General features: G+C 42.9%; 1 protein-coding gene across 1 annotated transcript in view; it reads left to right on the forward strand.

The window, feature by feature from the left end:
* The first annotated feature begins 6,160 nt into the window (after positions 1–6,160).
* KDR (kinase insert domain receptor) overlaps positions 6,161–27,733 on the forward strand; it is a 32,020-nt gene continuing 10,447 nt past the window's right edge. Inside the window, exons 1-22 of the mRNA XM_064652864.1 lie at positions 6,161–6,355; positions 7,564–7,654; positions 8,159–8,355; positions 9,507–9,631; positions 9,927–10,095; positions 11,331–11,470; positions 11,665–11,833; positions 13,294–13,405; positions 13,498–13,661; positions 14,477–14,633; positions 15,712–15,832; positions 16,429–16,537; positions 17,277–17,621; positions 18,428–18,574; positions 18,728–18,859; positions 20,500–20,606; positions 21,039–21,174; positions 21,422–21,526; positions 22,733–22,846; positions 23,909–23,997; positions 25,697–25,853; positions 27,328–27,428. Of these exons, the coding sequence (XP_064508934.1) occupies positions 6,304–6,355; positions 7,564–7,654; positions 8,159–8,355; positions 9,507–9,631; positions 9,927–10,095; positions 11,331–11,470; positions 11,665–11,833; positions 13,294–13,405; positions 13,498–13,661; positions 14,477–14,633; positions 15,712–15,832; positions 16,429–16,537; positions 17,277–17,621; positions 18,428–18,574; positions 18,728–18,859; positions 20,500–20,606; positions 21,039–21,174; positions 21,422–21,526; positions 22,733–22,846; positions 23,909–23,997; positions 25,697–25,853; positions 27,328–27,428 (3,039 nt within the window). The 5' untranslated portion in view covers positions 6,161–6,303. The remainder of the gene's footprint in view (positions 6,356–7,563; positions 7,655–8,158; positions 8,356–9,506; positions 9,632–9,926; positions 10,096–11,330; positions 11,471–11,664; positions 11,834–13,293; positions 13,406–13,497; positions 13,662–14,476; positions 14,634–15,711; positions 15,833–16,428; positions 16,538–17,276; positions 17,622–18,427; positions 18,575–18,727; positions 18,860–20,499; positions 20,607–21,038; positions 21,175–21,421; positions 21,527–22,732; positions 22,847–23,908; positions 23,998–25,696; positions 25,854–27,327; positions 27,429–27,733) is intronic.

Below are 27,733 nucleotides of genomic sequence, written 5' to 3' on the forward strand. Positions count from 1 at the left end.
CCTTGTAGGCTGGGTTTTCACAATTTCTGACAGCAATTTGCTCTCCTTTGAGTTGCCTCCAGTTTCAACTTCTAATCCTGTTCCATGAAGTGCTGGCAGTTTTTTCCAGTTGGTGTGACCTGTAAATTTTAAACCTGGTTCCCTAGGGAAATAGGACTTACCTAATCATGCGTGTCTGTTTATTTTTTCTATCTACTTGACTCATAATTTTTTAACTCTTCTGTCAGTTTCAAGCAAACATGACAGTGCTTAAATATCTCTAAGATATTCGGTTCATCAATATTTCATTTAAGAAGTGGTAAGATGTAGGAGAGACGTCTCATTAGACTGCACACCAGTGAAAGGCTTCAACATGATAAAATCCTTAGCAGACACTGAGGCACCTCTATTGCAGAAACGTGTGACGAACAACAAACCCTTCATCTGGAGATTTTTCCTTATGTGATATTGGACACACAAACCCCCTGGGAGCTGTGTTGCATTGCTTCTACTCCTGACACAATGATGACTTGTAAGAATATGTTGGATATGCTGGCTCCCTGTAAGATACATTCATAATTTTTTTTATTTCATAACAAACTAGTAACATATATCTTTGGCAGTCTGTTTCCCAAGCATTTAGACTTCCACCACCACGTAAATTCAGCTGTGGGAGGCCTGGCTTCAGGTCTGGAGAAAGCCTTAGACACCACACTGTAGCAGATGGCAATTTCAGGTTTCCTGATGGTGCTGTTCCACATTGAACAAAATCCTTCAGAATTTGCAGGTGCAAGGTCCAGAATCCAGGTCGTTCCTCAGGACCCTCTTTGTGAATAGTGTGATGCTTGTGCCTTTTTTCAGCTTCAATGAATATTAAGGGAATTTGCATAAAAACACATCCATCTGGACAAAGTGTCTAAGGATGCTGCTTTCCACTCCTGCAGCATGGAGGTGAGGGTACTCTTGTGAGGTGCAAGTAGCTTTATGGGAGGGGATGCAGTGAAAGTATGCTGCACCAGTGAACTGTAGAATAAAGGATTTTATCCTTCTCCAGCAGTTTTGTCAACCTGGGCTTGGAGACTTTTTTCACAGACTTTCAACTTTGAGCCCCATAAAAGAAAAAGAAAAAACAAGGGGGGAAAAGAAAAACAAACCGTAAAGCAAAGCAAAGCAAAACAAAAAAAACAGGAAAAAAAATGGGGCATGTGACTTACTCCTGTGCAAAACTATGTGGCCTCTCCCTGTCACCAGTTGCCCATCCATTAGCCTAACTGATCCAACGCCCAGACACTGAATTACCCTCTGCTTCCTGCTCAGAAAGCGATGCTTCAGAGCTGCTTCCTGCTGCAAGTGGCAGAGAAATTTCCAGAGACTTCAGCCGCATAAACAACTAAAGCATTTGTCTCTTCTCCACAAAGCCCTTGCCCCACAAAGGTTTGGTGGGGAAAACCAGCTTGGAAGGGAAAAAAAGGAACAACTCCTTGAATGGAGGGTGAGTAGGACCCTGTTGTCCTGGCATAAGCAGTTATGCAGTTTTAGGTCGTGATGGGGACAAGCAAACAAACAGTGAAAGATGTTGAATTTTTCAAAGGTGTGTCCCTAAAATTCCACATGCCTCCAACCATAATTACATGCCTAGGAGTGGAGAGACATATTCAAGGCACATTAGACTAGTCTGGAGCTTGACAGCAATGAACCTACTCCTCCAGTTTTGTTACCATCAGCATCCAGCCAAGCTACAATAAAGCTGCTTTTGGGATGTCCATGCACGCCAAATTCACACCTCCTGTTTATAGATGGACATAGCCAAATACAAGGGACGTGTCCCTAGATTCCAGCAAAGGTCGCAACATTTTTGGCATATTCTTAAAATAGAGTCATTCAGATCTCGACTTTTAGGCAACTCTGTCTGAAAATGGGTGAATTTGTGCCGCCTTCTTCCAACTTCCATTCCTCTTCTCACTTGAGATAGTTATTATTTGATTTCTAGCTGGAAGGTTAGATTTTGTCCTTTGTAGTATCACTTGCAAACCAGCATGTTTTCTGGGGTCTATACATGAAGTATGTGTTATGGTAAATTTATTTCTGATTTTGCATGTCATTTACATGAAAAATGATGGCATGCAATGTTAAATGCATGCCCTCTCATTTTCTTGAAGCAGCATCTTGAGTGTGCTTCCTTGTCTGCCTCAGCAAGGTTTATCAGTGTGCTGGTGATGTGTGCCTGAGGAAATCCACACTAAGGCCAAGGGTGCAGGCTGCTGCAATGGGGCGGTCTGCAATGTAGAAAGAACTGAAGGTAGCATCCACCCTTGCCTTAGACGCCGAGGTGCTTGTAGTCCCAGCTATAGCACAGAGGTATGACCAGGAGCAGGTACAGCTCCGGGGTGCCACATTCCATATGTATTCTGCATGGCATGTTGACCACTTGCAAACTTATCAAGCTACATGAGCAAGAAAGCACATAATCAGTGTTCCCAGGGTCAGCCCTTATCTCCCCCCAGGTTTGAATAATTTGAATAATTAATTTGAGCAATTTATCAAACAGAAGGCATCTTGGCCGCTGCTGTGGCTGCAGTTGCTCTGGGCTGCCTGGGAGGCCCTGATGGGGCCAGAGAGTCTTAGAGAGCCGTGAGAGGTCAGGGAGGAGAGGGGAGGGGGCTTGTCCGGTTTCTCTGCTGCTTCTCAGTGTCTTATTTTTAATGAGCTTTTGGTGACCAGAGGAGCAGATACACAAACAAAATCTCATTGGCCCTGTTTGGCCAAGGCCTCATGCTCCCTCCCATTGTACAGACCATTCCCAGGGACCCTTCATGGACACAGAGCTTCCCCTGCATGCAGGCTGCAGTAGAAAGAGGCTGCAGGGAAGGAGGAGGATAAGCCCAGGGCCTGGGAACACACTTGTTTCAGAATGGAAGCTGCTCTCTGAGGGGATCTGGGAGATGCTGTGTGAACAGGGAGTCAATCTGACAAAACATGGAGTGATGCATAGGGTCTGATTTCATTCTGTCTGTTGGCTACTAGCTCTCCTGCAAGTCTCCATGTCCAGTCTCATGCCGGGCTGAGATCTGCTCAGTGTGGCAGGAGGACTGAACTTTTGTGGAGCTCCTTCCATTTTTTCACTGGCACTGTCTGGCCGAGGCAGGAACACTTTACTGAAGTAAACCAGATTTTAAAAGTCTTGACGGGTTTTCCTGTTATTCAAGGCAGGTGAGGATGCTGAGACAGAGGCTAGGGTAGATTTAGAAGCCATTGCATACTGTTTTCAGATTTAAACTGTCTCTGGGGAGGGAGGAAATCCCATCCTGTACTAACTGAATTACATTATTATGATTGGCTTCTCTCATTAGCTCCCCATGGTTCAGCACTGATAGTCTCTGGTGCAAAATGGGCTATACTAGATATTCTACAAATCTAAAGGATAACACAAATGCCCAGGTGGAGATCACAGCCTAAAAGGCTGGATAAGAAAGCTGTCATCCCTTGAATCACTGGAGTTTTGGTTTTGTAACCAGGCATCTGTATCCTGTAGCTATCACAGTAGCCATAAATTAACATGAATCTTTCACTTGGATTTTAGGTAACTGTCTTTCTTCTGTGCTCAGGTTGATTTTTCTCTCAGAGGTTTCCCACAGCATCTTCCAGTGACAATCCACTTGAGAAAGACTCATCAAGGTTCAAAATAGGAAAATCAGTGTAGCAAAGTACATATGACATCGTACATCCTGTGTTGGTGTAGTCACCTCACATCTTTTCTAGCTCTCACTTACCCAGACACCTACCATTTTCCATGATTCTTGGTTCTAGTTTTTATTTAATCTTATGAGAGGATTAGTCTCACCAACACCACGTATATAAGTAATTTGAATCAGATGAAAAGCCCTACATCTGTTGAATGACACTCCAGAGTAAAGTTATTCTTGTGCTTAAATGTTTACAGGGTCAGGGCCCCATTCAAGTATCTGGAGTGTAAAGAAGTTTTTTTTCTTATTGGCCATGTCCCTGGTACTACAGTGAAGCAGCAGTTCCTGCAGCATTATTCTAGTTAACAAGGTTTACTGACAGCCAGGCAAAGCACTGGAGCATTGTGTCCCACTTAGGAAACATGGTGTAAATTCTGAAATCTCGCCGGGATCACTCAGTGAGTTAAAAACACTTTGTGCTTCTGAAATATGCAGTTCTCTGTGGATGCCCAACAGTCACAACATCAAAACTCCTTGCTGCCTGCTGCTCAGTTCGGTGTGTGCACTGACCAGCCAAGAGGTTTGTGTGTTTGAGGGGTCAGCCTCCCTCCTTTAATTCCCTTCCTCAGAACACTGCAGGGCAGAAGGAGGCAGGGTACATGGCAAGTGCCAAAGGGCCTGGGGAAGTCTAGCATTCATCTATCTTGGCTTAGATATTCTTAGGGCAAACAGTGGGTATTTGTTCCCTTAACGCTCAGGCACCAAAATAATTTTCAACAATGAAACCAGCCACCTCCCTTCAAAACACTCACTTAATAGCAATGACTGTGCATGAAAACAGAGCCCAAGTGGTATTGCAGCAAGTTCTAGCAGCACATCATCTGACTGAATTTCAGAAGACGCTTGTTAAAACCAATATAGTGGCATATTTTCTACAGTTGCATTTTGGAAACTCACATAGGAATGCAGAAACACTAAAGTGAGCTACCAGTGATTTTACTGTGTTCTACAGATCCTTAATAATTTCATGTAAATTGTTTTCAACTTACCCCTATAATTTCATTTTCTTTATTTACTAGCTCAACTGCATTTGAGGCAAACGGTTCTTGCAGGTCATCCATCCCCTATCAAATTTTTTTCTCTTTGTAGTCAAACCCAATGAAACCAGCATCATCACAAATAGTTACCAAAACTGGCTTTTTTAGCAGTAGGTACCCTTGGTTCTCACTAGGTATTTGTCATTAGCACAGAAACCCTATGTGCAGCCTAGTCTCAGCAAAGGTCAGTTGTTGAACTCACTGCCAGAGTTCCCAAAATCACTTAGAAATACCAATGACCTGACCTGTAGTACAATGGATATGGGGATATTAATGAAGGCTCCCAATATTCTGGTTTAGGAGCTCATAAGAATAACAAGTACACATTTTATTTGCATAGTGTTGACTTGCCTCTTGAATCATGAGTCTTCTTTGACTTTCTATGGATTTTATTGGATCCCTGGGAAAAACTTGGCTTCTCCCACTCCCTATATCTTTCTGTGAGCAACAAGGGTGTAATTTCAAAGGAAATTACACTCAACCACCAGTACGGTAAAACAGCTGGAATTGCATTGCATGCAAAATAAAATCACTGCTTCATTAACTTAGTCATCTGGGGACAAGCTCCCATGCAGATTTGCAGGGAAAGAGGAAAAAGGTAGCATATAAAAATACATATATGTATATGTGTACATAGTTATGTATGCAGCTGTGTGTTTCTATTTACCTGATTGTCTACCTGTTTAGCTATGCATCTCTCTTTGCAGATGTATTTATTTCTCCCAGAGGCTTTGCAGTTATGTGTATGGATAATGAATTAATAACCATGTGTTTATTTTTCCTGAAGGACAATCCCACAAACTTCTCTGTAACAGTCACTGGTTAGTAATTTTGATTAAAAGGTATAGTTCCAGTTGGGGGGGCTCATTTTAGTAAAACAAAGCCAACATTTGGTATGAGATGGGAATGGATACTGACATGGGGAGCATCCCACAGAAAGCAGGATGTGCTGGGGGGTGGGAAGGGTGACTTTTGCAGGCAGTTGTTGGATCCCATCAACTGAGATGTGGCCAGTTAGGGTGATGGGTACATGCTACATGATTAGAAGACTCCCATTTTGCGGACTCAGCACTGACACCGTCTGACAAACCCGGTGGGATGAAGTCGCTACCAGCAGGAAGATGACTGTGTCCCACCGACAGTGCCCCATGGGGCTGGCATTGGGGATCTTTTCTATTGAGGGGATTTTAAGAAACTCCAAAAACGCACGACGAAGCACCAGGTGACCCTGAATTTCAGTGTTGAGGCTCTCTTGCCGCCGAACAGGGAGGAGGGAAAGCTCCCGGGGCCCCTCCAAACCAGGGCATCTCCGGCGGGATGCGCCGTGAGGACCGAGGGGGCGGGGCCACGGTGGGGTGGGCGGGGCCTCGCCCCGGGCCCCGCCCTGGGCACAAGAGGGGCGGCGCCGCTCCCCGGGGTCCCGCATCCCCCGAGCCGTGCGGGGCGAGCGGAGAGGAGTAGTTTGGCTCGGCTCGGCTCGGCTCGGCTCGGCTGCCGTCGGGCGGAGGGTTCGCTTTGCGCCTCGCAGCCCCGGCGGCCGCGGGATGGAGCTCGGTGCGGCGCGGCTGCTGGCGGTCCTGCTGTGCCTGGCTCCCGGTAAGCCCTCGGGGAGCCCCGCGGTCCCGTGTGTCGGGCAGCCGCTGGGGTCCGGCAGCCCCACGGGACCCCGAGGAGTGGGATCGGGGAGACGAGCGGGTGCCGAGAGCGGCGTGGGTGCGGGTTTCCCGTGGGGTTGTGAGGGCTGGTTGAGCGGATGAGGCAGTGCGAGCCCCGGGTGGGACGGGACGTCCCTGGCTGCGGGCTTGCCGACCTCTCCTGTCCTGTCCTCTTGGTCTCTCCTGTCCGGCCGGCTGGTACTGGCTCGCCGGAGAGAACTGCCTGCCATGGCATAGTGTTCTACTCTCTTGGCTTCGGCATCAGCTGTCGTTTCCGAGAGCGAAATGTCCCTGAAGCCAAACGCGGGAAACCCGTCATCAGCGAAGAACCTGCTCGGAATGCAAGTGATTAAAGCACGGGGAAATCCTAGCGAAGTAGGCAAGGTCGCGGTCTGGCCGCGCGTTTTCTGCCCGTTGTAGCCGGTCGAGCTGTCCCAGTTGGGGCTGCCGGCTTGCCCTGGTGATGGGAGCAGCCAGGGCGGACTGAAAGGCTCTCCTTGTGGTACTCCCAGATGTTCCAGAGGCTGGGCTGGTGCCTCAGTGCAAGCACTACCACCCAGATCACAGCTCTCACAAGCGCCAGTGCCTCTGGGTGTGTACGATGCAAGCCCTTGTGCTAATAGTCTGGTAGTAATAGATTTTTACCTAACTGCTCAGGAGGAAAGAAATAACTTTAGAAGATCATGGGATCTCGAATTTGTGACAAACTTTAAAATAGTTTCTTCACATAATTCATTGATCAACAGTCTCAAAGGACTAAAGTATATTCAATTTATTATAAGAAAAGTTGGTAATCCCCAGGGGAGTGAGATCATCAGATGAAGGTTCACTTCGTTTCAATGTCCCACATCCTCCTGTTAGACCTTGAAGTTGGCAATGCAAGAAAACAGGAACTCCACCCTGGCTGGCTGAATTGTAGTGCTCTCCAGCTAACTCCTGACCATCTGCCTTTGCTTCCTGTTATGACAGAGTTTTTGAACTTTTTGGGATGTGTGAAAAGTCATTATTTACCCTTCACTGCTAAGTAGCTGATGTGAAAGTGTCCACTTAAAACATGCAGCATATTCCTAGATATAATACTTTTCTGATTGAGTACCATTTACTTTGTTTATTTGGTTTATTTAATGGGTTTCATACATGTTTTTGCAGGTTTATTTATTTCTCTGGATCAACCAACCCTTAACATCCAAAAAGATGTCCTCACAATAACCGCAAATGACACACTAAATATTACTTGCAGGTAAGGACAAATCTATTTAACATGATTTTGATGATTGGTAGTTTATGTAGAGAGTTTTTGTGCAGGATCACAGATGATGTGATCTCTTCCCTGTCAATACTCCTGTTTCTCCCCATTCCCTTTGTGCCCCTGCCTCACTTTTCCCTGACAGGCTTTAGAAATTGTCTGAGGGTTGCAGCAAGAGAGAGCTGGGGAGTGCAGGGTAGTTGGGAGGAGGAAGCATCAGCTGGGTCCTTGCAGAGCCCGCTGGTGAGCCATGCTCTCGATGCTCTCTTTTGGATGCTTTGTCACTTAGATTCATCAGAATGCAAATTTTCAGAAGCTTCCTTATAGCTATTAACAATAGGTCGAGTATGTGAATGTATTCTACGTGGCTTGATGCTCTGCGTGACGGGGTGAAGTCTGTTCCTCTCCATAGCGACTAGTGGGGCTGGAGTTCACCACCCAGACATCAGTACTGGCACTTATCACATACGTATGCTCCTCTAACATTTGCTTTCCCAGCGGTCAGAGACCACTGGAGTGGTCCTGGCCAAACAACCAGAGCAGTGCTGAGAAGCGTATCTCTGTGACAGACTGCAGTGATGGCCCCTACTGCAAGACACTTACTCTTCTCAAAGTCATTGGCAATGACACAGGGGACTACAGATGCCTTTACAGGGACAATCAGGCAGCTACAACCATTTATGTTTATGTTCAAGGTAAGTGCTTACACAGCTCTCAGGTGTCTCTTTCCCTAACTTCAAGAGAAAAAATGGATATCAAGTGTCTCAAAACAGTTTTGATGCTAGAATTTATTAATTCTAGAATTTTTGATTCTGTGAAACTTTTTCCTTGTTTTCATGTTGAGTAATTAAATGTCAGTATGCTAGTTGCCCTCAACACAAAAACCTTTGTACCTATAATTTTGAACTGACCTGCCATATGCAGTACATGGTCTGCTATTCTCCCTCACCCAGAATTTAGCATACATATCTCCACTGAGCTCTGAGCCCGTCCTCATGAAAGCAGAGCTATTACTGACCTGAGCAGGAGTTTCATATGAGATAGGATTACAGAGATTCTACATTTGTTAAAACTGGCAGATCCAATCCTATTTACAGTTTGTACTGATACCATTAAAAAGCCTCAAAAAACCACCCAAACCTCAAAACATAAACTTCCATACATTTGCTGACTGTGGTGGTAAAATCTATTTAGGCTGTAAGAGCTCAGTTTTCAAACTCAGTTTTGTTGGCAGCGACGCAACTGAGTGTCACAGACACTGAAAAGCCTCCAGTTATACTGGAGTCAGCTTCAGTACATGTGTCCACTGAGGCATCTGCCTTTTTTGCACTGATGGCTTCACCCTCATTTCCATATGTGTCCTGTTTTCTTTTTATTGTTAACTTAAAATTACCATTTTGAGAAATGAGATGTTATTATGTACATGAGTTGCCTTGTTTTATATCATGAAGGTAATTTTTTTTTGTCTGACTGTGAAAAGGATGCTGCCATCAGGGGAGCCAATGTAACATGTCACTACTTTTAACTGATATTTCCTGTAATACTTATGCAAGGAAAGTCATGCTAGGGTAAATCAGTTTTTTGTTGGCAAAAGGACTGCAGTGGCAGGAAGCCATTTTCCAAAGTGTGCACTGCTGCTGATAACCATTTTGAGAATAACGATATTCTAAATCTGGGGGGTGGGGTATCTATCAAAATATGTACTCCTCATTTAGTCTCATTACTTCAGTGTTTCATCACATAAAGTGATTTGAGAAAAAATGCACAGGGAAAGAACAAAACTGGAAAAATTTCCTCCATGATCATGTGACAAATAAATCCATTTATCAGTTGAATATTCTTCTAGATTACAGATCACCATTTGTGACTTCAGTTAGTGATCAGCTTGGCATTGTGTACATCACTAAGAATAAAACTGTGGTAGTGCCGTGCCTTGGAACTGTATCAAATCTCAATGTATCTCTACATGCGGTAAGGAAAAAGCTTGTTATTTTTTCAAAAGTTAGTTGAAATCATTGTGGCATAAATACATTGCTTGAAGTATAAGTACATTTCATAAAAACTTCTTTCCATCCTTGGGAATTTTACAGCCTATGGTTACAAGATGAGTGCTGTAACTGTACTTGTGCTCTCAAAGTGCGTACCGATTGCCTGAGCTAGGATGTTAAAGGGGGGACCCTGCCGTTATGGAAAATATTGGAGGTGAAAATTCAGGGTTGTTTGATTTGTGAAATCTGACTATGTATTTTATCAACATTTCAAACAGAAATATCCAGAAAAGATATTTGTTCCTGATGGTAAATCCATTTCGTGGAATAATAAAAAAGGCTTCACTATACCCAGTCATTTAATCAACTATGCGGGCATGGTCTTCTGTGAAGCTAAAATAGATGATGAAAGCTACCAGTCTGTGATATACATAGTCGCAGTTGTAGGTAAGCCAAAGTTTTTATTTCTCTGTAGCCAATGTTCTTTTTCTTGCTACAGCATACTGAACCAATTACATCCACTTGGACACTAGATTATTCAATACTGACAATGCAGCTAATGCAAAATGGATGTTGAGATATATATTACTTTTCTTTTAAATGCAATGTATTGTGTTCTTTCTGGTTGATTGTTGGGAAAAGTGCTTCTATTTTTAGTATTTTACATAGATGTCAGGGATTTTAATGGTTTGGGTTTTTTTTTCTGACAATGCAAGCCTGTTTCCTAAAATCACTTATCCAGAATTTAAGTCATAGTTGAAGGGAACTGGAGGCAAGCATCCATCAGCAGCAGATGGAAAGAAATTGCTCTGAGGGAGTACCAAGGGAAGGGGGGATCTGAAGGTCGCATTAAGGGCTAGGTTGTCTTGTCTCCTTAAAGACCTGTGTCCCAACTCTCACAGGAGTTTGTGCTCTCCTGGTGTATTTTGTCAGTTGCTCATCAAAACCTAGAAATAACACAATGATTCTGTGGAGGCTTAAGCCTGAGCTGAAACTCAACAGCTATTTCTCTTTTAGCTGAGGACACAGTGACCATTTCAAGTGTCCAAATGGCACCAAGGCAGTCTTACCTGCCTTGTCAGGAAGGCATAGCAGCCCACCCCTCTTTACCCTGCGTGGCAGGTGCTTACTTCTCTAACAAATTCACAAGTCCCCACTCTAACCTGGACCAAATTCAGAATCTGTAGAATTTCTGCATTTAGAATATTCTGTTTTGAAATATTTTAAATATTTTATTGTACAAAGTAAATTTTAGATAATTTTGTGAATGCCCAACTGTTATTTTATATAAAGTTCCTGCTTACTGCGGGGAATGGGTATATATCTCCTTTAGTTTTAGGTCTCACAAGGATAAGAAGAATGTGTCTAAAGCAGAGGAACTGTGTGTGTCACAGTTCCCCCCCTGCTCCCACCACTGGTGGGGCTCTGGCCAAGTGTATACATCCTGTTGTGTTGCTGTCTCACAGGCTCTCAGCTGAGAAATGCTCAGGGTGGGCGCATCCCTTTTCTTCAGGCTCTTTTTTACACCCATCATCATGATGCACTGGGGCACTGAGGAGCTTTTTTGTAGCTGGGGTTTCAGTGGGAGTTTTGATGAATTCATCTGGGAAATTTGGTGCTGAGTGCCATAAAGAAACCTCTTCTTACCCCCATGTTTTTTGTGTGCCTTTTTCTGCCTCTAGGATACCGAATTTATGACCTGACGATGAACCCCCACTCCCAAGTAGAGCTGGCAGTGGGAGAAAAACTTGTTCTCAATTGCACTGTAAGGACAGAGCTGAATGTAGGAATTGATTTTAAATGGGACTACCCTTCCATCAAGGTAAAGTCATAATAACTTAGACGTGCCCCCATCACAACGAAATTTGATTTAGACATAATGTCACTTTCCCTTTAAAAAGTTGACAAAGCAGGTGATAATACACAAAGAAATTGCTGGTGTATACAAGTGTGCAAAAGGTGGCAGAAGGAATAACAATGACATTTCCAAACACCTCTGTCTTTTATTTATTACAGGAAAAACGTGCCACTATTAGGGATGTAAAAACCACTGCAGGAGAAATAAAGAAGTTTGTAAGCACCCTTACCATTGACAGTGTGTCCTTAAGCGACAAAGGTCGATACACTTGCGCAGCATCCAGTGGTCGTATGAACATGAAAAACAGCAGTGACTTCATTATCCATGGTATGACATCTTCAGTTTTGTTTGTTGTTTCAGATTCAGGATTGATTACTGGAATGCAGAAGGCATTTTGGTGATGAATCTAATGACTGAAATGAACCAAACTACAGCTACAGTATTTTGTCTTGCAACTGCTATGGGATTATTTTTATACTACAAGCTTAGCTAATAAGATTTTAAAGGATGCTGTATGTTACTGAAAGCTGTAGAATCCCATTGAAAAGTGGGCAGTAAAATAAACTGATGTAAGACTCTGATCTTCTTCAGTGTTGACCCTCTTAAGGTTCTGTAAAGCTGAATTTGTGTAGGTGGCTTTGTATAAGGGCTGCCTGTTCTCACTGTCGGTGACCTTAAGCTAGATTTTGGTGGCTCTGCAAGACAAGAGTCTGGGTCAGCATGAATGAAGCTAGGAAAATAAAACTTACAGCTTTTACATTATGAATAGATGAATCAAATGGAGTTTTGGTCATACGGAAATGATGCAAAGGAAACAACTTTGGCTAAGTGCATAGATAAGTACGAGGCCACATCCTACAGCCTTTTCTCAAGCCCCTGTTGGGCACGGCACCAGCAGCTCCATTGGCTTTCTTCTAGAAAAAAAAATTGCCAGCAAGAGAATGGCTCATATTTAATCACTGAGTCGGACAAAGAGGTTTATATTTTGGCGGAGACTTTTTTTCCAGAGGTTGTGATTCCGGGGCCAGAATATTAATGGCCCTTTTAAAAAAAAAATAAAAAACTTCCAAAATTATTATGGGCACAGTGGTTCAAGAGATACTGAATTTTCTCCTGAGTTCTTTGTTTCTGTTCAGGAGCCAAAATGAAATTATGTGCTATACTGAGTGTAGCAGATACTAAGTCTGTACCATCCTAGATCGTAGTCAAAAGGGTAATCGAGTCGAAAGGCTAATCACTGCCTTAGTCTGAATGGAAGTTCACAGATATTCACAGAATATTCTGAGTTGGAAGGGACCCACAAAGTTTATAACTTATGCCAAGTAATGTAAATAATTTCAAAATTGTCTGTGACTGTAGTGGTTCAAATACATACTTGAAAAGAGGCTGAAAGTATTTAACTTTATCACACTGTAGTTTTGAATACTCTGATTTCCTGGGATGAGTATATTGAGAGAGTTTCATGATATATCTGTGTATGTGTATACAGGTCTGACACTAGGTCTGACAGCTGACAGAGCTGAGAGCTGAGTCTTGTCTCTGCTTTCCAGAGCTTCTTGGTGGGGGAACTGGTCTGTTCCTCTGTGTGAAGGAAAGGACTAAGTTTTCACAGTGGTATCTTTTCAGAGTCCAGTTTGGAGCCAACTGTGCTTTACCAGTGACATCTTGTCACTAGCTTCTATTTGTCATCTCCTGTTAAGTGCTAACCCAAATGGAAAGCACTTACACTTTTGTCCATGTGGAAAGACCATCTAGTTTAATTCTTTTTTATTTTTTTTTCTCTCCAGAAAGTCCTTTTATTCATCTGGAGAGAATGGAGAATGTGATTGAGACAAGGCTAGGTGACACAGTCAAAATTCCTGTAAAGTTTAAAGGATATCCTTCACCAGAGGCTAAATGGTAAGAACTGGCATATAATGTGTTTGAGAAACTGAGCTATTCTTAGTTAAAGTAAGTCTTTAAATATTCAAAGCACTCTGTATTTTCTTCAGGTATAAAAATGGAAAAGCCATCAATGCAAATCATACAGTTAAACTTGGATACACGTTAGTGATCACTGCAGCAACTGAAAGGGATGCTGGGAATTACACAGTCGTCCTTACAAACCCTGTTAACAAGATGCAGAAAAGACACACGTTTGCCCTGCTAGTGAATGGTAAGTGGAATACCAAAGAGGTGACTCTCTTTCACATGTGGATGTGGTATACTACCATCCCTAGGCTTAAATTCATCCCATAGCTGTGAAGATTTAAGTGCCAAAGAACAGCACTTGAACCTCGGCCCTGGGAGGGCAGAGGTGGCCCATCTCTCCCGGCTCGAGGATGTGCCAGGCAAGGGGCTGCAGATTCCTGGTATTGGTGTTGGGATGATACTTTGTATGTTTTGTTTTGTTTTGAGGTTTTTTTTCTGTATATTATTCTTTGCCTCTGTGTCCTGCTCTTTTCCTGCCCTTCTTGCTGGTTGTGCTGGTGGAGTCCTCCTCCACCCTGCTCCATCCTGGCCCAGTCCTGCCTCACCCATCCTTCCTGCCTCACACAGGCTATCGCTCCTCTTCTATCCTGCCCTGTACAACCTTCCTCCTCCTCCTCTACCTCCTCCTTTCGGTTCCCCAGGAAGCAGCCTATGCTTTGAAGACAGCAGGTCTTGAAAAAGGCAGTGAGGCTACATGCAGTGGGATCAGACCTGGGGAATAATATACATTTAATGGTTGAGAATGGTGGTGAGAGTCCAGGGACTGCATTTTTAACCATGGGGTAATGAAGGGAGATTTTATAGGAGATCCTAAGTATTGCATGTTGAGGTCCTGATCCTCAAAGTGTTGGGCAGGTTTACTGCTTCCCAACATGTCCTTGGAGATGCTCTGTGTTGCACTTGGATGTGGGTCATAGTGTGAATTATTCACCATGAATCTAATGCATGCATATTGGGGAGTAATTAGCAGGAGGTGTAACCTGCTGCTCTGTCCTCCAGTCCCCCCCCAGATTGGTGAGAACGCGCTGATGGCCTCTGTTGACTCCTACAAGTACGGCTCGACGCAGGCGCTCACCTGCACTGTCTACGCTGTCCCACCGCCCACCGCCATCCTCTGGCACTGGCAGCTGGAGGAGGAGTGCACATTCAGCCCCCAGTGAGTGCTAAGTCCTTGCTATCTTCTGCTGAGTATGTAGGTCTTGAGGGATGGTTGGGTTGGGGTTTTTTTGGGTGCCTCCTTTATCCAGGCTTGTCACTCAGAGCAAACCCAATGGCCAATGAAGAAAAGATTGTTGTACTTAATCTGCAGATTGTTGCAGGCAGGCTCTGCCAAGGTCATCATTGTTGGCAGAGGCAAGGACCACCCGCAGCGAGGATAGGGCAGTGCCTGCAATGTTGCTGTCATGCTCTCTTGAAGGGCATCTCGACTTCCATGGGGTTTCAAATCCAGCTGTTTGTGTGCCCTCCCCTCAGATACTCCTGTGAGCTGCAGGCCCAAAACTCTATCTCAAACAGAGGAAATTTGCTGTTTATGCTAATTACAGGTCCTTGTGGTGGTTTTTTTCTTACACTCAAGTGCTGAGTGTGATGGTACTCTTTATCTGTGTGAAAGTGTATCTCAGAGGAAGTGCACTGATTGATGTTGTGGAATGATAGAGAGAGTGCCTGACTGAGATTCACGCAGCTTCTCTTATCTGGGCCTGCCATAAGCCCAGATTTCCTTTAAAAAAAAAAAAAAAAAGCCCAGGAAAAAAAAAAGCATTCTTCTTTCCTGTTGTTGTTTTCAAAATGATTCCACTAGTTTCTTCCTTTGGTGCCTGGTTGCTTCCTACACAATGGCTACCGTCCTCAAGAAATTCTTGTAGGGAGTTCAGCGATTTCTATGTCTCTCTGTCTTCCTTTGAACTAAATCAATTTGAGTCATCCATTTATGAATGGAGGTTTATTCCCAGAATAGCTGCTTTCCTCCAAGCATCATGATTAAGCTGACACAGGCAGATTAATTAGGAAATTCACCTTTAGGCTTGGGGGCTCCTTATTTTAAAAAGAATGAAGGTCTGAGAATATAGGGTGCAATTTAATAGAAATGTTTCCAGAAACATTCCCAGATGCAGGGTATGGCCAGTGATGCATCTGACTTACAAAAATCTGCATATTATAAGGAGCACACAAAATCACTCTCTTGAAGGGCAAACATTTGTCTTATCTAATGCATATGTCTACTTGTATTTCAGGAAAGGTCGCTCAGGAGCCAATCCATATGCATGCAAGAAATGGAAAGTGATCTCAGAGAGAAAGGGTGGGAATCAGATTGAAATTAAGCACCGAGTTGTTACTATTGCTGGGAAAACAAAGGTTAGCATATTTTATTTTCTGTTGGTTGGGGATGATTAACCCTGTTCAGCAGTCCACATGTCTGGAAATATATCACTAGAGACTCTTTTCACCTATTGTTACACTTGGGGATCTACTCTCAGCTAGTCCTGCAAGCTCCTACTAAAGCCAAGAGGCAGAGATACACTCTTTCAAATCCTTTGGACACTGACCTGAAGTGAGTCTCCATTGCGGAACATAACTTACTCAGATTTCAGTGCTTACCTTTTAGTGATCTGAAGTTAGATGAGTTAATCTTGCCAATTAACTTTAATAGAGAGAAGCTAAGAGACTGAAGAGCAGAAAAAGTTGTGAGTGCAGCATCTGTTAACACATATACCAAAGTCCGTCTTCTGGCAGGCTGCTTTTTCATGTTTTCTTTTGCCTGATTGTTACACACTTAAGGACAAAAATGTGAACTTCAGGAGGGGATTGTGCTCCTGCCATGTCTTGGATTTGTGCTTTGGAAGGATTTTTGGTTGTGCAGATACCTGCAGAGCCCTTTGCTGAGCTGTTGGGGTAATCAGGCATACTTGAGCATGGATATAGTATGAAATTGCTTGATTGTTCTTTTTCAGACTGTGAGCACCCTCACGATTCAAGCAGCAAATGTATCTGCTTTGTACAGATGTATGGCTACGAACAGGGCTGGGTCAAGTGAGAGAGTGATCTCCTTCCATGTGACCAGTAAGTGTACCCTGTTGAGGACAACCATGTTAAATTAATGTCCATCTATTTTACTAATGAAAGGCACTTCAGTGCTGTTTTTTCTTGTCCTTTATAAAATCCTTTAGTTCTGTAGGATTTTAGGTTTTCCTAATGTTTTCTTTAGGCAGCCTTTAAAGTCACTGCTTAATTTGAGCCAAGTGTTTAGTTCTACTGGCATCAGTGGAGTGGCGGTCCTGTGAAAATGATGCAAGATGGGCACTGTTTTCCCAAGAGTGATTACTGCTGGGCTTTTGCAGTCACTTAAAAGAGCCACAGAGAAATCACGGTAGTGTCACAAAATGAGGAAAGACTGTAAGAGCTAAGACTAAAATTTCCAAAACCAGTGACAAAGAGCTTCTGTCCTTAAAAATCAGTCCCCATATTTACATGCCAAAATTTATTTTAATCCAAATCTAAAAGTGAACCATACGATAGTGCTAAGAATTGTCTTTGGTTGCTGTAAGTTTCTATGGGAAGAGTAACTTTATTCATTACACAGGCCTTCCTTTGATCTATTTGAAATGTATTGCTTTTAATGAGATTGTACTCCTTAGATAATTGATTAGTTGACTGACTGATTTTTTCAGTGTTTCTTTTCCTCATTTACAACTAGATAGCATGACAAAAAGGACATATTTCCAAAATTACTTTTTCAAGTTAATGTTAACCACAAAATGTGCAACCAAATAGGGATTTCTTTTACTTTTTTAACTTTCAGGGGGTCTTGAAATTAGTCTCCAGCCCCGGAGTCAACTCACAGAGAAGGATAACATGTCCTTGCAATGCACAGCAGATAAATTCACCTTTGAGAAGTTGTCATGGTACAAACTCAGCACTCACGTTTCACAGACTCCCTTTGGAGGGCTGCCCATGCCTGTTTGCAAAAACCTCAATGCTCTCCAGAGGCTGAATGAGACAGTTTCAAATACCAATGGTGAAAATGTCACCTTAGAGCTCATCCTTCGTAACATCTCCCTCCAAGATGGAGGGGACTACGTTTGCATTGCTCAGGACAAAAAGGCTAAAACACAGCACTGCCTGGTGAAGCACCTCACTGTTCAAGGTAGGGATCTCTTACTGTGAACCAAAATGAGCGGCTGTGTATGAAAATAACTGCAGTAGTGTTAGTTTTTGGTATCTTCAACCTTTGCATGTGTTTGCTTTATGGTGCACTCAGTTTGTTAAATAGAGTTAGACTGTCATTGTAACATGGACCTCTGGGGCTTGTCCAGGCAGCAGGGACTATTTCATAAGTACCAGTGAGGAAACCCTGACCGAGCCACTGTGCTGTGCACAGTGAGTTTGGTTTCTGCGCAAACAATGGCATGTGTTTAGCTCAATGACTCCTCAACTTTACTTTTCAAAACACATTTTGGTCTGTAGCTCTACATGCATGTGTGCATTCATATCATTAATGCTACTGCTTTGTGTCACTGACTCTTGAGTCTGAAGCAGTGTCTATAGTTTAAAACTGCCATGAAGTGATACTGGTATTCAGGCGCAAGCAATGCGAGATGATAATCAATCAGCTTTACACAAATAGTGATGACTTTGCTTTGGGACCTAAATGTCTAGGTTGATTATGCATGTTCATGGCCTGTCCTGAATGGACATTTAATGGATCAACAGTATCAGACCTCTTGTAATGGCCCTGGAAATAGAAATGTGAAGGAAGCAATTTCTCAACTATTCCTTCTTCCTTCAGCAATCTAAGCAGTTCCAAACCCATTAGAGCAAATTTCAACAAATTTCAAACACTGTTGAAATTTTCTTGGCTATTATGTTTTTTTCATGTCATGTGGAAGTTTAACTATGATCTGGATGTTTTCTTTAATGGTCTGTAATTTTACTGTATTTGTAAACCAACAGAACCCACGGCACCCACACTCGTAGGAAATCTGGAAAATCAAACAACAAACATTGGTGAAACTATAGAAGTGTCATGTACAGTGAATGGCATTCCTCCTCCAATTATCACGTGGTTTAAAAATAATGAGACCCTTGTGGAAGATTCAGGTGAGGATTGCTCCTTTGCTATTATCATTTAAAGGCTTTCCTTCATGGGACTCACTGCTGATTTTCACCATGGAAAGTTTAATTTTGAATTTTTAACAAAAACTGCCAGAAAAATGGCATAAAAAGAACTAAGAATCATGATTTTTTTTCCAGGTATTGTTTTGAAAGATGGAAACAAAACACTAACCATACGTCGAGTGAGGAAAGAAGATGGAGGGCTATATACCTGCCTTGCATGCAACATCCTTGGATGCAGTAAAGCAGTGGCTTTTTTCTCAGTGGAAGGTTAGTGTTAGCTTCTTTCTAGACTGTGCATGAAATCTTTAGAATAAGTAAAAGGAAAATCTACTGGCTATCCTGATGGGAGATCTGAAAATACACAATTAAATTTGTGAAGAGTCCTGACCATTCCTATCGAGCTCAAATTGGGTGCTGTCGTAGCTGTCATAAACCCAGCTGTTGAGGTTGGTGCTTTTTTTCTACACCATATTATTTAGTGCTTTTCAACAAAAGCTGAATCCATCCGACTTCTGGTTGCAAAGAAAACTCTGTCAGTCTGTATTACATGCAAACCTGTACAATAGAGTCTACTTAAACCTGCAGATATACTGGGACATCTCTGTTGTCTTGGTAACATAATTGTCATACTGTTTTTTAACACAGTATGTTGTACTTTTCCAAACTATATAATTGCTCTCACAGCATCTAAGAAAAACTGTGAAGACTTTGTGCAGTCTATTGTGGTTGTTATCCCATTTCAGTGATAGAAACATGTAGTGCTTTTGATTTAGGGGGTTCCAGCCTTAGTCCACCAGGCTCTGAAAGCAGCATTTGCAAGACCCATGTCTTACCTGGTCCAGTCCTATTGTGGCACAACACAGTGCAATTTACAATGATATGCAATAATTCTTACCAAGAGGTTAGTCTGCAGTCTGAGTAGCTGGAACCACAGTGGGCTTTCCACTAAGAGGTGCAATGAGAAGCCTCAAACAAAAAGCTCCTTGCCCTTGATATTAGTACATTTGCATAATTAGTCAGTGAACCCTTCACAATCTTATAAGTCAGGGTGATTGATCTATTCTGTTAAGGTAATTAAAGCAGTATCCTGTTATTCTTGTAGGTCCCTTTAGGATATTAAGATGTTAGAAAAATGTTTAGATGGGGTGGAAAATATCTACAGCTGACGTGGTAAATATGGCTGAGGTGCATCTGTAAAAGTCAGAAATCTGTGTAGGACATACTGTTTCACTCCAAGAAATTTATAGTGCAGCTCATTGAGGTTGTGCAATGGAGTGTGCTACTGTGTAGAAAAATCTGTATGGTGCAAAGGATGAAGTACAGGAGCATGATGTGGCAAACGAGCTGACGAAGAGAGCTGCCTCTTTGCACTAATAGATGTTCAAGTGGTGTCTGCTGGCAACTATTTTACTGGAAAAGAGACATTGTAAATAAGACCTTATTATCATGTGTTCTTGTAGAACCACATTTTTTCATGCCCCAGCTGAATCATGTCAAGAGACAAGGGAGAGATTGTTCTCTGGGTCATTCTCACAGCACTTTATTTACTATATGATGGGGGTGCTTTTTGGTTTCTGGAGAAAGAGTAATTAATTTTGGGTATTTTAAAACAATTATTTCTTTTCAAAATGTGAGATTTTACTTTTTTATAATTGCCAAGGGTCCAGACACTGTCCTTGAAACAAAGTTGATGCTGAGAAATTGGGCGATGTGCAAAACAGCATGAAACCGTAATATTCCTACATAACCCGCCAAGCTTTTTATTTTGTTTTGCTTTCGTTTCCTTGCTCCATGTTGCACTTTTAAAACGAACCTTCTGAACAAGGACCTCCATTCTTTACTTTAATGAATGAACAAAGCAAATATGCTTCCAACTATCACTCAAATATTCATTTATTTCTTCCCAGGCGCTGAAGAGAAAACAAATCTGGAGCTCATTATCCTCGTTGGCACTGCAGTGATTGCCATGTTCTTCTGGTTGCTTCTTGTAATCATCCTCCGAACCGTTAAGCGGGTAATGAAAAAATTCTCATACTGTCCTATCAGCACTGGTCTTGCATGACAAATGAGAGCTGACTTGAGGCCTTTTGTGTTGCTTCTTTCCATTGTTCTAAAATCAACAGACACATTTTTTCACTCCATGCCATAACATTCTTGCCTGGAACCCAGGGCACAGAAATTTGTTTTTAATTGAACAGGCCCTTGCAAGAGAAAAAATGTTTCATTTGATTTTGTTTATTAAAAAAAAAAAAAAAAAAGAAAAAAGAAAAAGAAAAGAAAAGTGCAAGTAATTAACAGTGATCACACTCATGATGACATGGCGTAGGGAAATGGTAGCCTGGCATTTCTGGGAACTAATGAAACACTACAAAGTGATTAAATGGCACTTTGCCTGTACATTGCCAGCAAAAAAATCTGTGCAACTGCAACTAATACCATTTTCCAGGCCAACGGAGGGGACATGAAGACTGGCTACTTGTCAATCATCATGGATCCTGATGAAGTCCCTATAGACGAGCACTGCGAACGGCTCCCATATGATGCCAGCAAGTGGGAGTTTCCCAGAGACCGGCTGAAGCTAGGTGTGTCTTCACTGCATGAACCATTTAGTGATACTGCAGCCAGCCCTATGCTGGGGGCTGTTTCAGGTGCTGGCTTGCCATGGGGCTGCCCCAGGTGAACTCTGTGTACCCATAGAATATGATGCATCCTTTCTATATTATAAGATCTCTGTTAATTTCTGATACATGAACTCAGTTTGGAGTTGCTTTTTATTCTACATCTTTTGCCCGCTGTGCCAAGCAAATGTGTTTGTGTTCTCACTTCAAGGTAAACCTCTTGGGCGTGGAGCTTTTGGCCAGGTCATAGAAGCAGATGCATTTGGGATTGACAAAACTGCTACCTGCAAAACAGTGGCCGTCAAAATGCTTAAAGGTAAAAAAAATGACTAAAACTTTACCTTGAATACACAATATAGGGATAATTGTCAACACTCTAATCAGTAGATAAAAAAAAAATCAAAACCAGTGGTTATACAAGTTTAGCCTAACAGTTGTTATCATGAAGCAATGATTAGGGGAAGTACATGCCTTTTCCTCACAAATAACTGGAGCACTGTGACTGTGGTTTCATAGCCATTGCTTTATAGTTCTACTCAGGTTCAGAAGACAAAGTTGCTCCTGCAATCAATTTTGTGTCCATTTTTGCCTTATGCATCTTGGTAGGGAGCTTTCTGCAAGTCTCAAGACAATGGCTTAGGCACGCTCCAAAATGAGCTGTAGTTTGGAATAGCTTTCTCTTCACTTTAAATCATATTATACTGCCTCACATTTACCATAGAAATGTTGAAATGTACGGTTTCCATGCACATTATTCCTAAAAAAAGACATAACTGGGACAGCAAAATGGGTCTGCCAGCACCTGGGGGCTGTATTCCACCCTGTGCTGTATTGGAAGAAGGATGAAAAAGACAAGGGATTTCTGATGGTATGGTGTGAGCAGTCAGAAGCACAGGCAAGCGCTGTTGCAGACTCATTGCAATGGGATGAACATGCCGTACTGTCAGTAAAAATTGGAAAGCCCTGTCCCTCCAGCTTCTCAGTGCTCAGGCAACCAGCAGAGAGCTGCCTCCTCTGCCCCTCTCTCCCCACTGCTTCAGCTCTTTCCTCTTCCCTTTCTATATCTGGGTGATGAGAACACCAGCCATATCTCCAGGCTTTTGTGAGGCTGCAGGCATGTTTGGCCCTGGCTCTATCTCCCCCAGCCTGTGGACCCATTGGACCCTTAGCATAGACCCTAGCAACGACTATGGGACAATGTTTCTGTGAGGGTCAAACAGCAGAGTACAAACTGCTCAAAAGATCTGTAGGAAAAAAGGTGTTTGCTACCCTGAATTGTTTGTGTCCCTGTTCTCAGGTACTGCCCTCTGCAAGCTTTGGGAAACGTTTAAAAGCAGAGCAAACTCAACCCTGTCAGGCACGTGCCTAGTTTTCATCAGTGTCCTGCAGCATAGCTGGCCCTGGCTACCAGCCAATAAGGCTTCTCACTAGATGGGCCAGATAAAGAAGAGAAGAGAATGGGGAGGAGGGCAGAACCTTCCTGTCTGTGCTGCTCCTGATCTGTGTTGTTTTACCTCTGCAGAAGGGGCAACCCATAGTGAGCACAGAGCACTTATGTCAGAGCTGAAGATACTCATTCATATTGGCCATCATCTCAACGTTGTCAATTTACTTGGAGCCTGCACAAAGCCAGGAGGTGAGTAACTTCTTAGTGGGTGAGAAGGTGTTAAAGAAAACCCTATTTCTGCCATTTCTGCTACATAGAAAATTGAGTTTCAAAATCAAGGGTGGAAGAAGTAGTCCTTTTAAAAAAAATCTGATAAGGGTGAGCAGGTCTAGAGGTGGAATAAGGGCTCAGAAGCCCTGAGTTCAACATGCAGTTCCATTCCTTAGTTTTTCTATCACTTTGCTTTTCTGTACTTCAGATCCACCTTTACATTGGACACCCCACATGTAACAGACTTCGGAACTGAGTCTAATAACACATTTAACAAGTTGCTCTTACTCTTGTCACCAGCTACACTCTTACTGCAAGTTGTGACTTCCCCTCTCTGGATGGACTGTTGGTGTCTCTGTGTGTGTGTGTAGGAGGGGAGATTGCATTTTGGAGTCCATCTCTGTGTGGATGAACCTATTTAACTTTATAATCCAGGACAGATGTTTTGTTTAGCAAATCCAGTACTACAGACTAATTTGGAATAGATTCAGTGTACAGTAACTAAGTAATAATTTTTCAGGGAAGCTGACTCATTGGCTTATTGTGGGATCAGAATTTAATTTGTAAAGTTCCATGACAGAAGTCAGTTGTTGAGGGAAACGTAATCCATAAAGATTTTTTTTCCTTGTTTATTCCATAATAAAATAGAGATGGCCAGCATGTGGAACCTAGGATGGAATTTTATGGTTGTAACATATGTCTATATGAGGTAAATCTGAGCATGAAATACCACATTTATACTGTACAGTAAGGCATATATGTCTGAAACCAAGATTCCTGTTTTAAATTTTTAGTTCTTTCACATACGAAATTAAGCCTATGATTTTCAAAATGTCTGCTTTGTTTTCCTTCCTTATAGAGCAGAAAAATGAATAATTTCCCTGCTTCAATTAGATTTTATTTTTTTATTATTACTGGTATTTTTAAAAATCTCTAGGTAGCAGAATGCTTTTTGAAATGTATGTATTTCTAGTCACAAATTATGCTGTGAAATAAGGTGGGATATAAATGGTGTTTCTAAGGAATTGCTTTGTTGTACAGGCCCACTCATGGTGATTGTGGAATATTGCAAGTTTGGAAATCTGTCGGCTTACCTGCGGAGCAAGAGGAGTGAATTTGTCCCATACAAGGTAAGGAGTCAAGCTCAAAAAAACCAGTAAATTGTTTGATTTGGTGGGGTTTTTCCATGCACAATGTTTCTTTTTCTAGTGCAGACTAAAGTGGCAGTCCTTGGGGATGCTGAATGTCTTAGTACTTCTCATGGGAATGAGAGATGGCAAAGACATCACAAGTCATCCAGTCTTTCCCCTGGCCCCTGCAATGTAGCAGTTTTGTTATTGTTAGCTTAAAATGTGCAAAGGAACTGGGCTTCCACTATTTCCCTTGGCAGATTATTTTACACTTGGCAATATCTTTCAGGAAGTTTTTTCTGATTATCAGCCTGAATTTTTTCCTTTCTTAGTTAAGCTCCAGACCACCTTAAATAATTGCACTCTCTGTTTAGTGTATATATCCATCAGATATCCATAGGTATCTGCTATCATGTGATTATCCTTTCCACTGTCTCCTTATCTCATTGTTGAACCAGGCTATATGTTTCTTTGGTATTATTAATAGTTTGGTATAATTGATGTATCTCATGAGTTCACATTCAGCTTTTCACCTCCCAAGTCCTTTGCAAAAGGGAGCTCCATCACTGCACCCCCTCTTTGCACCTTGATTTGAAAGAAGGGGAAGGATGGAGACTGGCATTTTCAAACTCATTTCTGGGCACCTCTAAGAGGGGGCTGATTTCTAGAGAGGGTTGAGAGGATCCATCCTCCCCAAGGGTGAGATTGCTGGATGAAGAACATGACTGCATGAACCCAATGCTGAGCATCACACTCAGGACCCTCCCCTTTTCCACGCACAACCAAGAGGGAGGTCCCTGGGCTGTGCTCTGACACACTGGTAGACCTGAGTCTCCTCGCAGCTGCTGTGTTTAAATCAGAGCTTCTTCCTGCTGCTTGTTGGTTCCCCAGAGGGTTATTTTTCTTGATCCTTGGAGACATTGTTTACTATTTTATGTTGGCAAAGGCAACTTTCTGCATCTTCTTGTGAGGTAAAAAGATAAACGAATATCTGAGAGGCCTTGAAGGAAGAGACAGGGTTTCATGAGGGTGCTGACCCTTGCTTACACAAGCAGTGGGAATGGGAATTGGCAATGTTAAAAACCAGCCCTGCCAGGGAAAAAAAAGTCACCAAAACAAAGCAGGAGAAAATGGATATGTGGTGGAGGAAGCCTGTGGGGTTGGATTTCTCCCTGGAGGCATTCAGTGGCTTAGGGGAAGAAGGAAGTAACTCAGATTGTGATGGCTGCTAGGGTTTTGGCCAAGGTACAGGTTTAGTAGAAGGGCCTTTGCAGCAGTGGGAAGTAGAGCTGTAGCAGTACAGAGAGGCTGGATCATATGAGAGGGGCTCTGGAGCATTCATCCATGAGTGCTTCACAAGGCTGAGGAGGCCAGGTCCTCAGTGTGCATTTATTCCCTGGCATGTGGAGATGTTGCTGGAGTTTGTCTGGGAGGATGGAAAAGGAGGAGGTGAAAGCTCCGAAGCTGCAGAGTGGCAGAAGGTGCTCTAGCTGGTGAACCCGTGTGGCCATGGGTTGGGTTTTGCTGGTACTGTCACTGCACCAGCTGAGTGCTCCAACCAGAGCTGGCTTGGAGCAGAGCAGCTGATCACACCAGCACTGGGTTTCCCTCCCTGCCTTCAGTGGCAACCTCGGCACAGACCAAGCTTCTGGCACACTTTCAGCTTTTGATTTTTCTCACCCTCCCCTCATATTTCTAGACCAAATGTGCCAGGTTTCGGCAGGGGAAAGAGAACTACGTTGGTGATGTCTCTGCAGACCTGAAGCGACGGTTGGACAGCATCACGAGCAGCCAGAGCTCAGCAAGCTCTGGCTTTGTGGAGGAGCGGTCCCTGAGTGACGTGGAAGAGGAGGATGGTAGGATATGTCTTCTCCTGGTGTTGGAACAGGTGGCATTGGTGGGGCTGATGAGGGACATTTGGGACTGTGTGATTTCTGAAGCTCCCTCAAAGCTGTGTGTATGGTATTATTTGGATGACCAAAGTTCCTGAACTTTCAGTTCAGCATCCCAAACCTCTCAGCCCAATCCCGGATAATGTCCCGTCTGAAAAGGGTGCATTGTTAATGCACTGCCTTTTGGAGATATGTCTATTTAATGTCCCAGTGTCTTCAGGGAAAATTGCAGAGCACAAACTCTGAAGGCAGTGCAGAAAGGGATGCACCAGGATGCTAGCTGAATTTCCTAAGTGTTTATGCAGAAGTTAAATGCTGTGAAATGCTATCTGCTTCACTGCTTATTAGCAGAGAGGTTGCTTTGCCTTCCCTGGGCACAGGTGGTCTGTCTGGAACAGGAAACCAGAATTATTCACTCATTCAAAGTCTCCCTGGGATATATATACCCTCTGCAGTGGTTTCACTGATGCATTTGCCATGTCCTTCTTTAGCAGAGGCAGCACAAAGTGCTCAGTGCTGCCATCTCAGAGACAGCACTAATTTCATCTAGAGGAGGGATCAGACTAGTCAGGAGAAAGAAAGGCTGTAGCTCTACTGACTGTACCTCAACTCCTACTAAATATCATTTAATGCAAATTAAAACATCAGTATGTGAATGGGGAGCATGATCTTACAGTTTCAATGTGATCTAATAGGTAATGTCAGGCACACACTTCATGCATTTCCACACCATTTTGGTCCTTTTTAGTACTCTCTGGTGTAAACATTGACCCTCTAAGATGGGATATTGTAAGAAGTATGTAGACCTGAAGCAGCCCTTAGGATGAGGAGTGTAGCCACCCGTGTTCTGGTTCTTGGTAGATTTCTACTTAAAATCAAGAGCTGAGCAAAGTCACAGAGTTGTTTATTTCAGCAGGAACTAAATGCCTAGATATATTTAGATATTTGAGTACATTATTCCTCCAGGTCACTAGAGGATGATGTTAGGGTTCCTCTACCCTAAATTAGCTGGGGCTTTTGCCAAATTCAAGTCTTTCTCCCCATGGCATTTTCTTTCCCTTTAATGACTAAGAAAACCCTCTCATTCATTTCCAAATTCATCTGTTGAAACCACAGCAAGCTTTACTGTCTTAGGAACTTGTGAGCTGAGTTTTGGTTGTTTCTCTTTTGGGATTATTTTGCAAATCTTTCCACTGGTGGGAACTCTGAAAATGAGCAAGGAGGCCTAGGGTATATAACCCATCATCTCAAAATTCATTTTACACCAGACTAGTTTGGTGAAAAATGGGTTTCGTGTTAACTATACAGCCAAAAAAGGGCTCGGTTTGCTCTTCCGGCTCAATGTGGTGTAAGGTTAAGATGAACTTTTACCTAACAAGCAATTATAGGTGAAATGAGTGACAAAGGGCATGTTTGACTGTCATCTGATTCTTTGCAGCTGGTCCTGAAGACCTTTGCAAGAACCCCTTGACCATGGAGGACCTCATCTGTTATAGCTTCCAAGTGGCGAGGGGAATGGAGTTCTTGGCTTCACGCAAAGTAAGGAACTTCTCAGGAAGGGTGGTGTGTTATTTGTTTGACTGTAGGAAGTAGTGCTGTAGGTCTGTAGAAGGAAACAGCGTGTTCATCTTTGGACTAGCAGTCATCCGCAACATTTTCTTTTTGCTGTAAGACATACTCAAAGCATTAATACTACAGAGTGAAACAGCCCATGCGTTTATTGACACAAATGTTAGTGAACTATATAAGGCCACCAGTTCACAGAAGAATGGTTAAGTAGTTGGAGGAGGGGAGCTGACTTATATGGATTTTATTAAAAGAATTAGGGACAAATCCCTGATAAC

This window comes from Pseudopipra pipra, chromosome 4 (genome assembly GCF_036250125.1).
Source record: "Pseudopipra pipra isolate bDixPip1 chromosome 4, bDixPip1.hap1, whole genome shotgun sequence".
Lineage (NCBI taxonomy): Eukaryota > Metazoa > Chordata > Aves > Passeriformes > Pipridae > Pseudopipra > Pseudopipra pipra.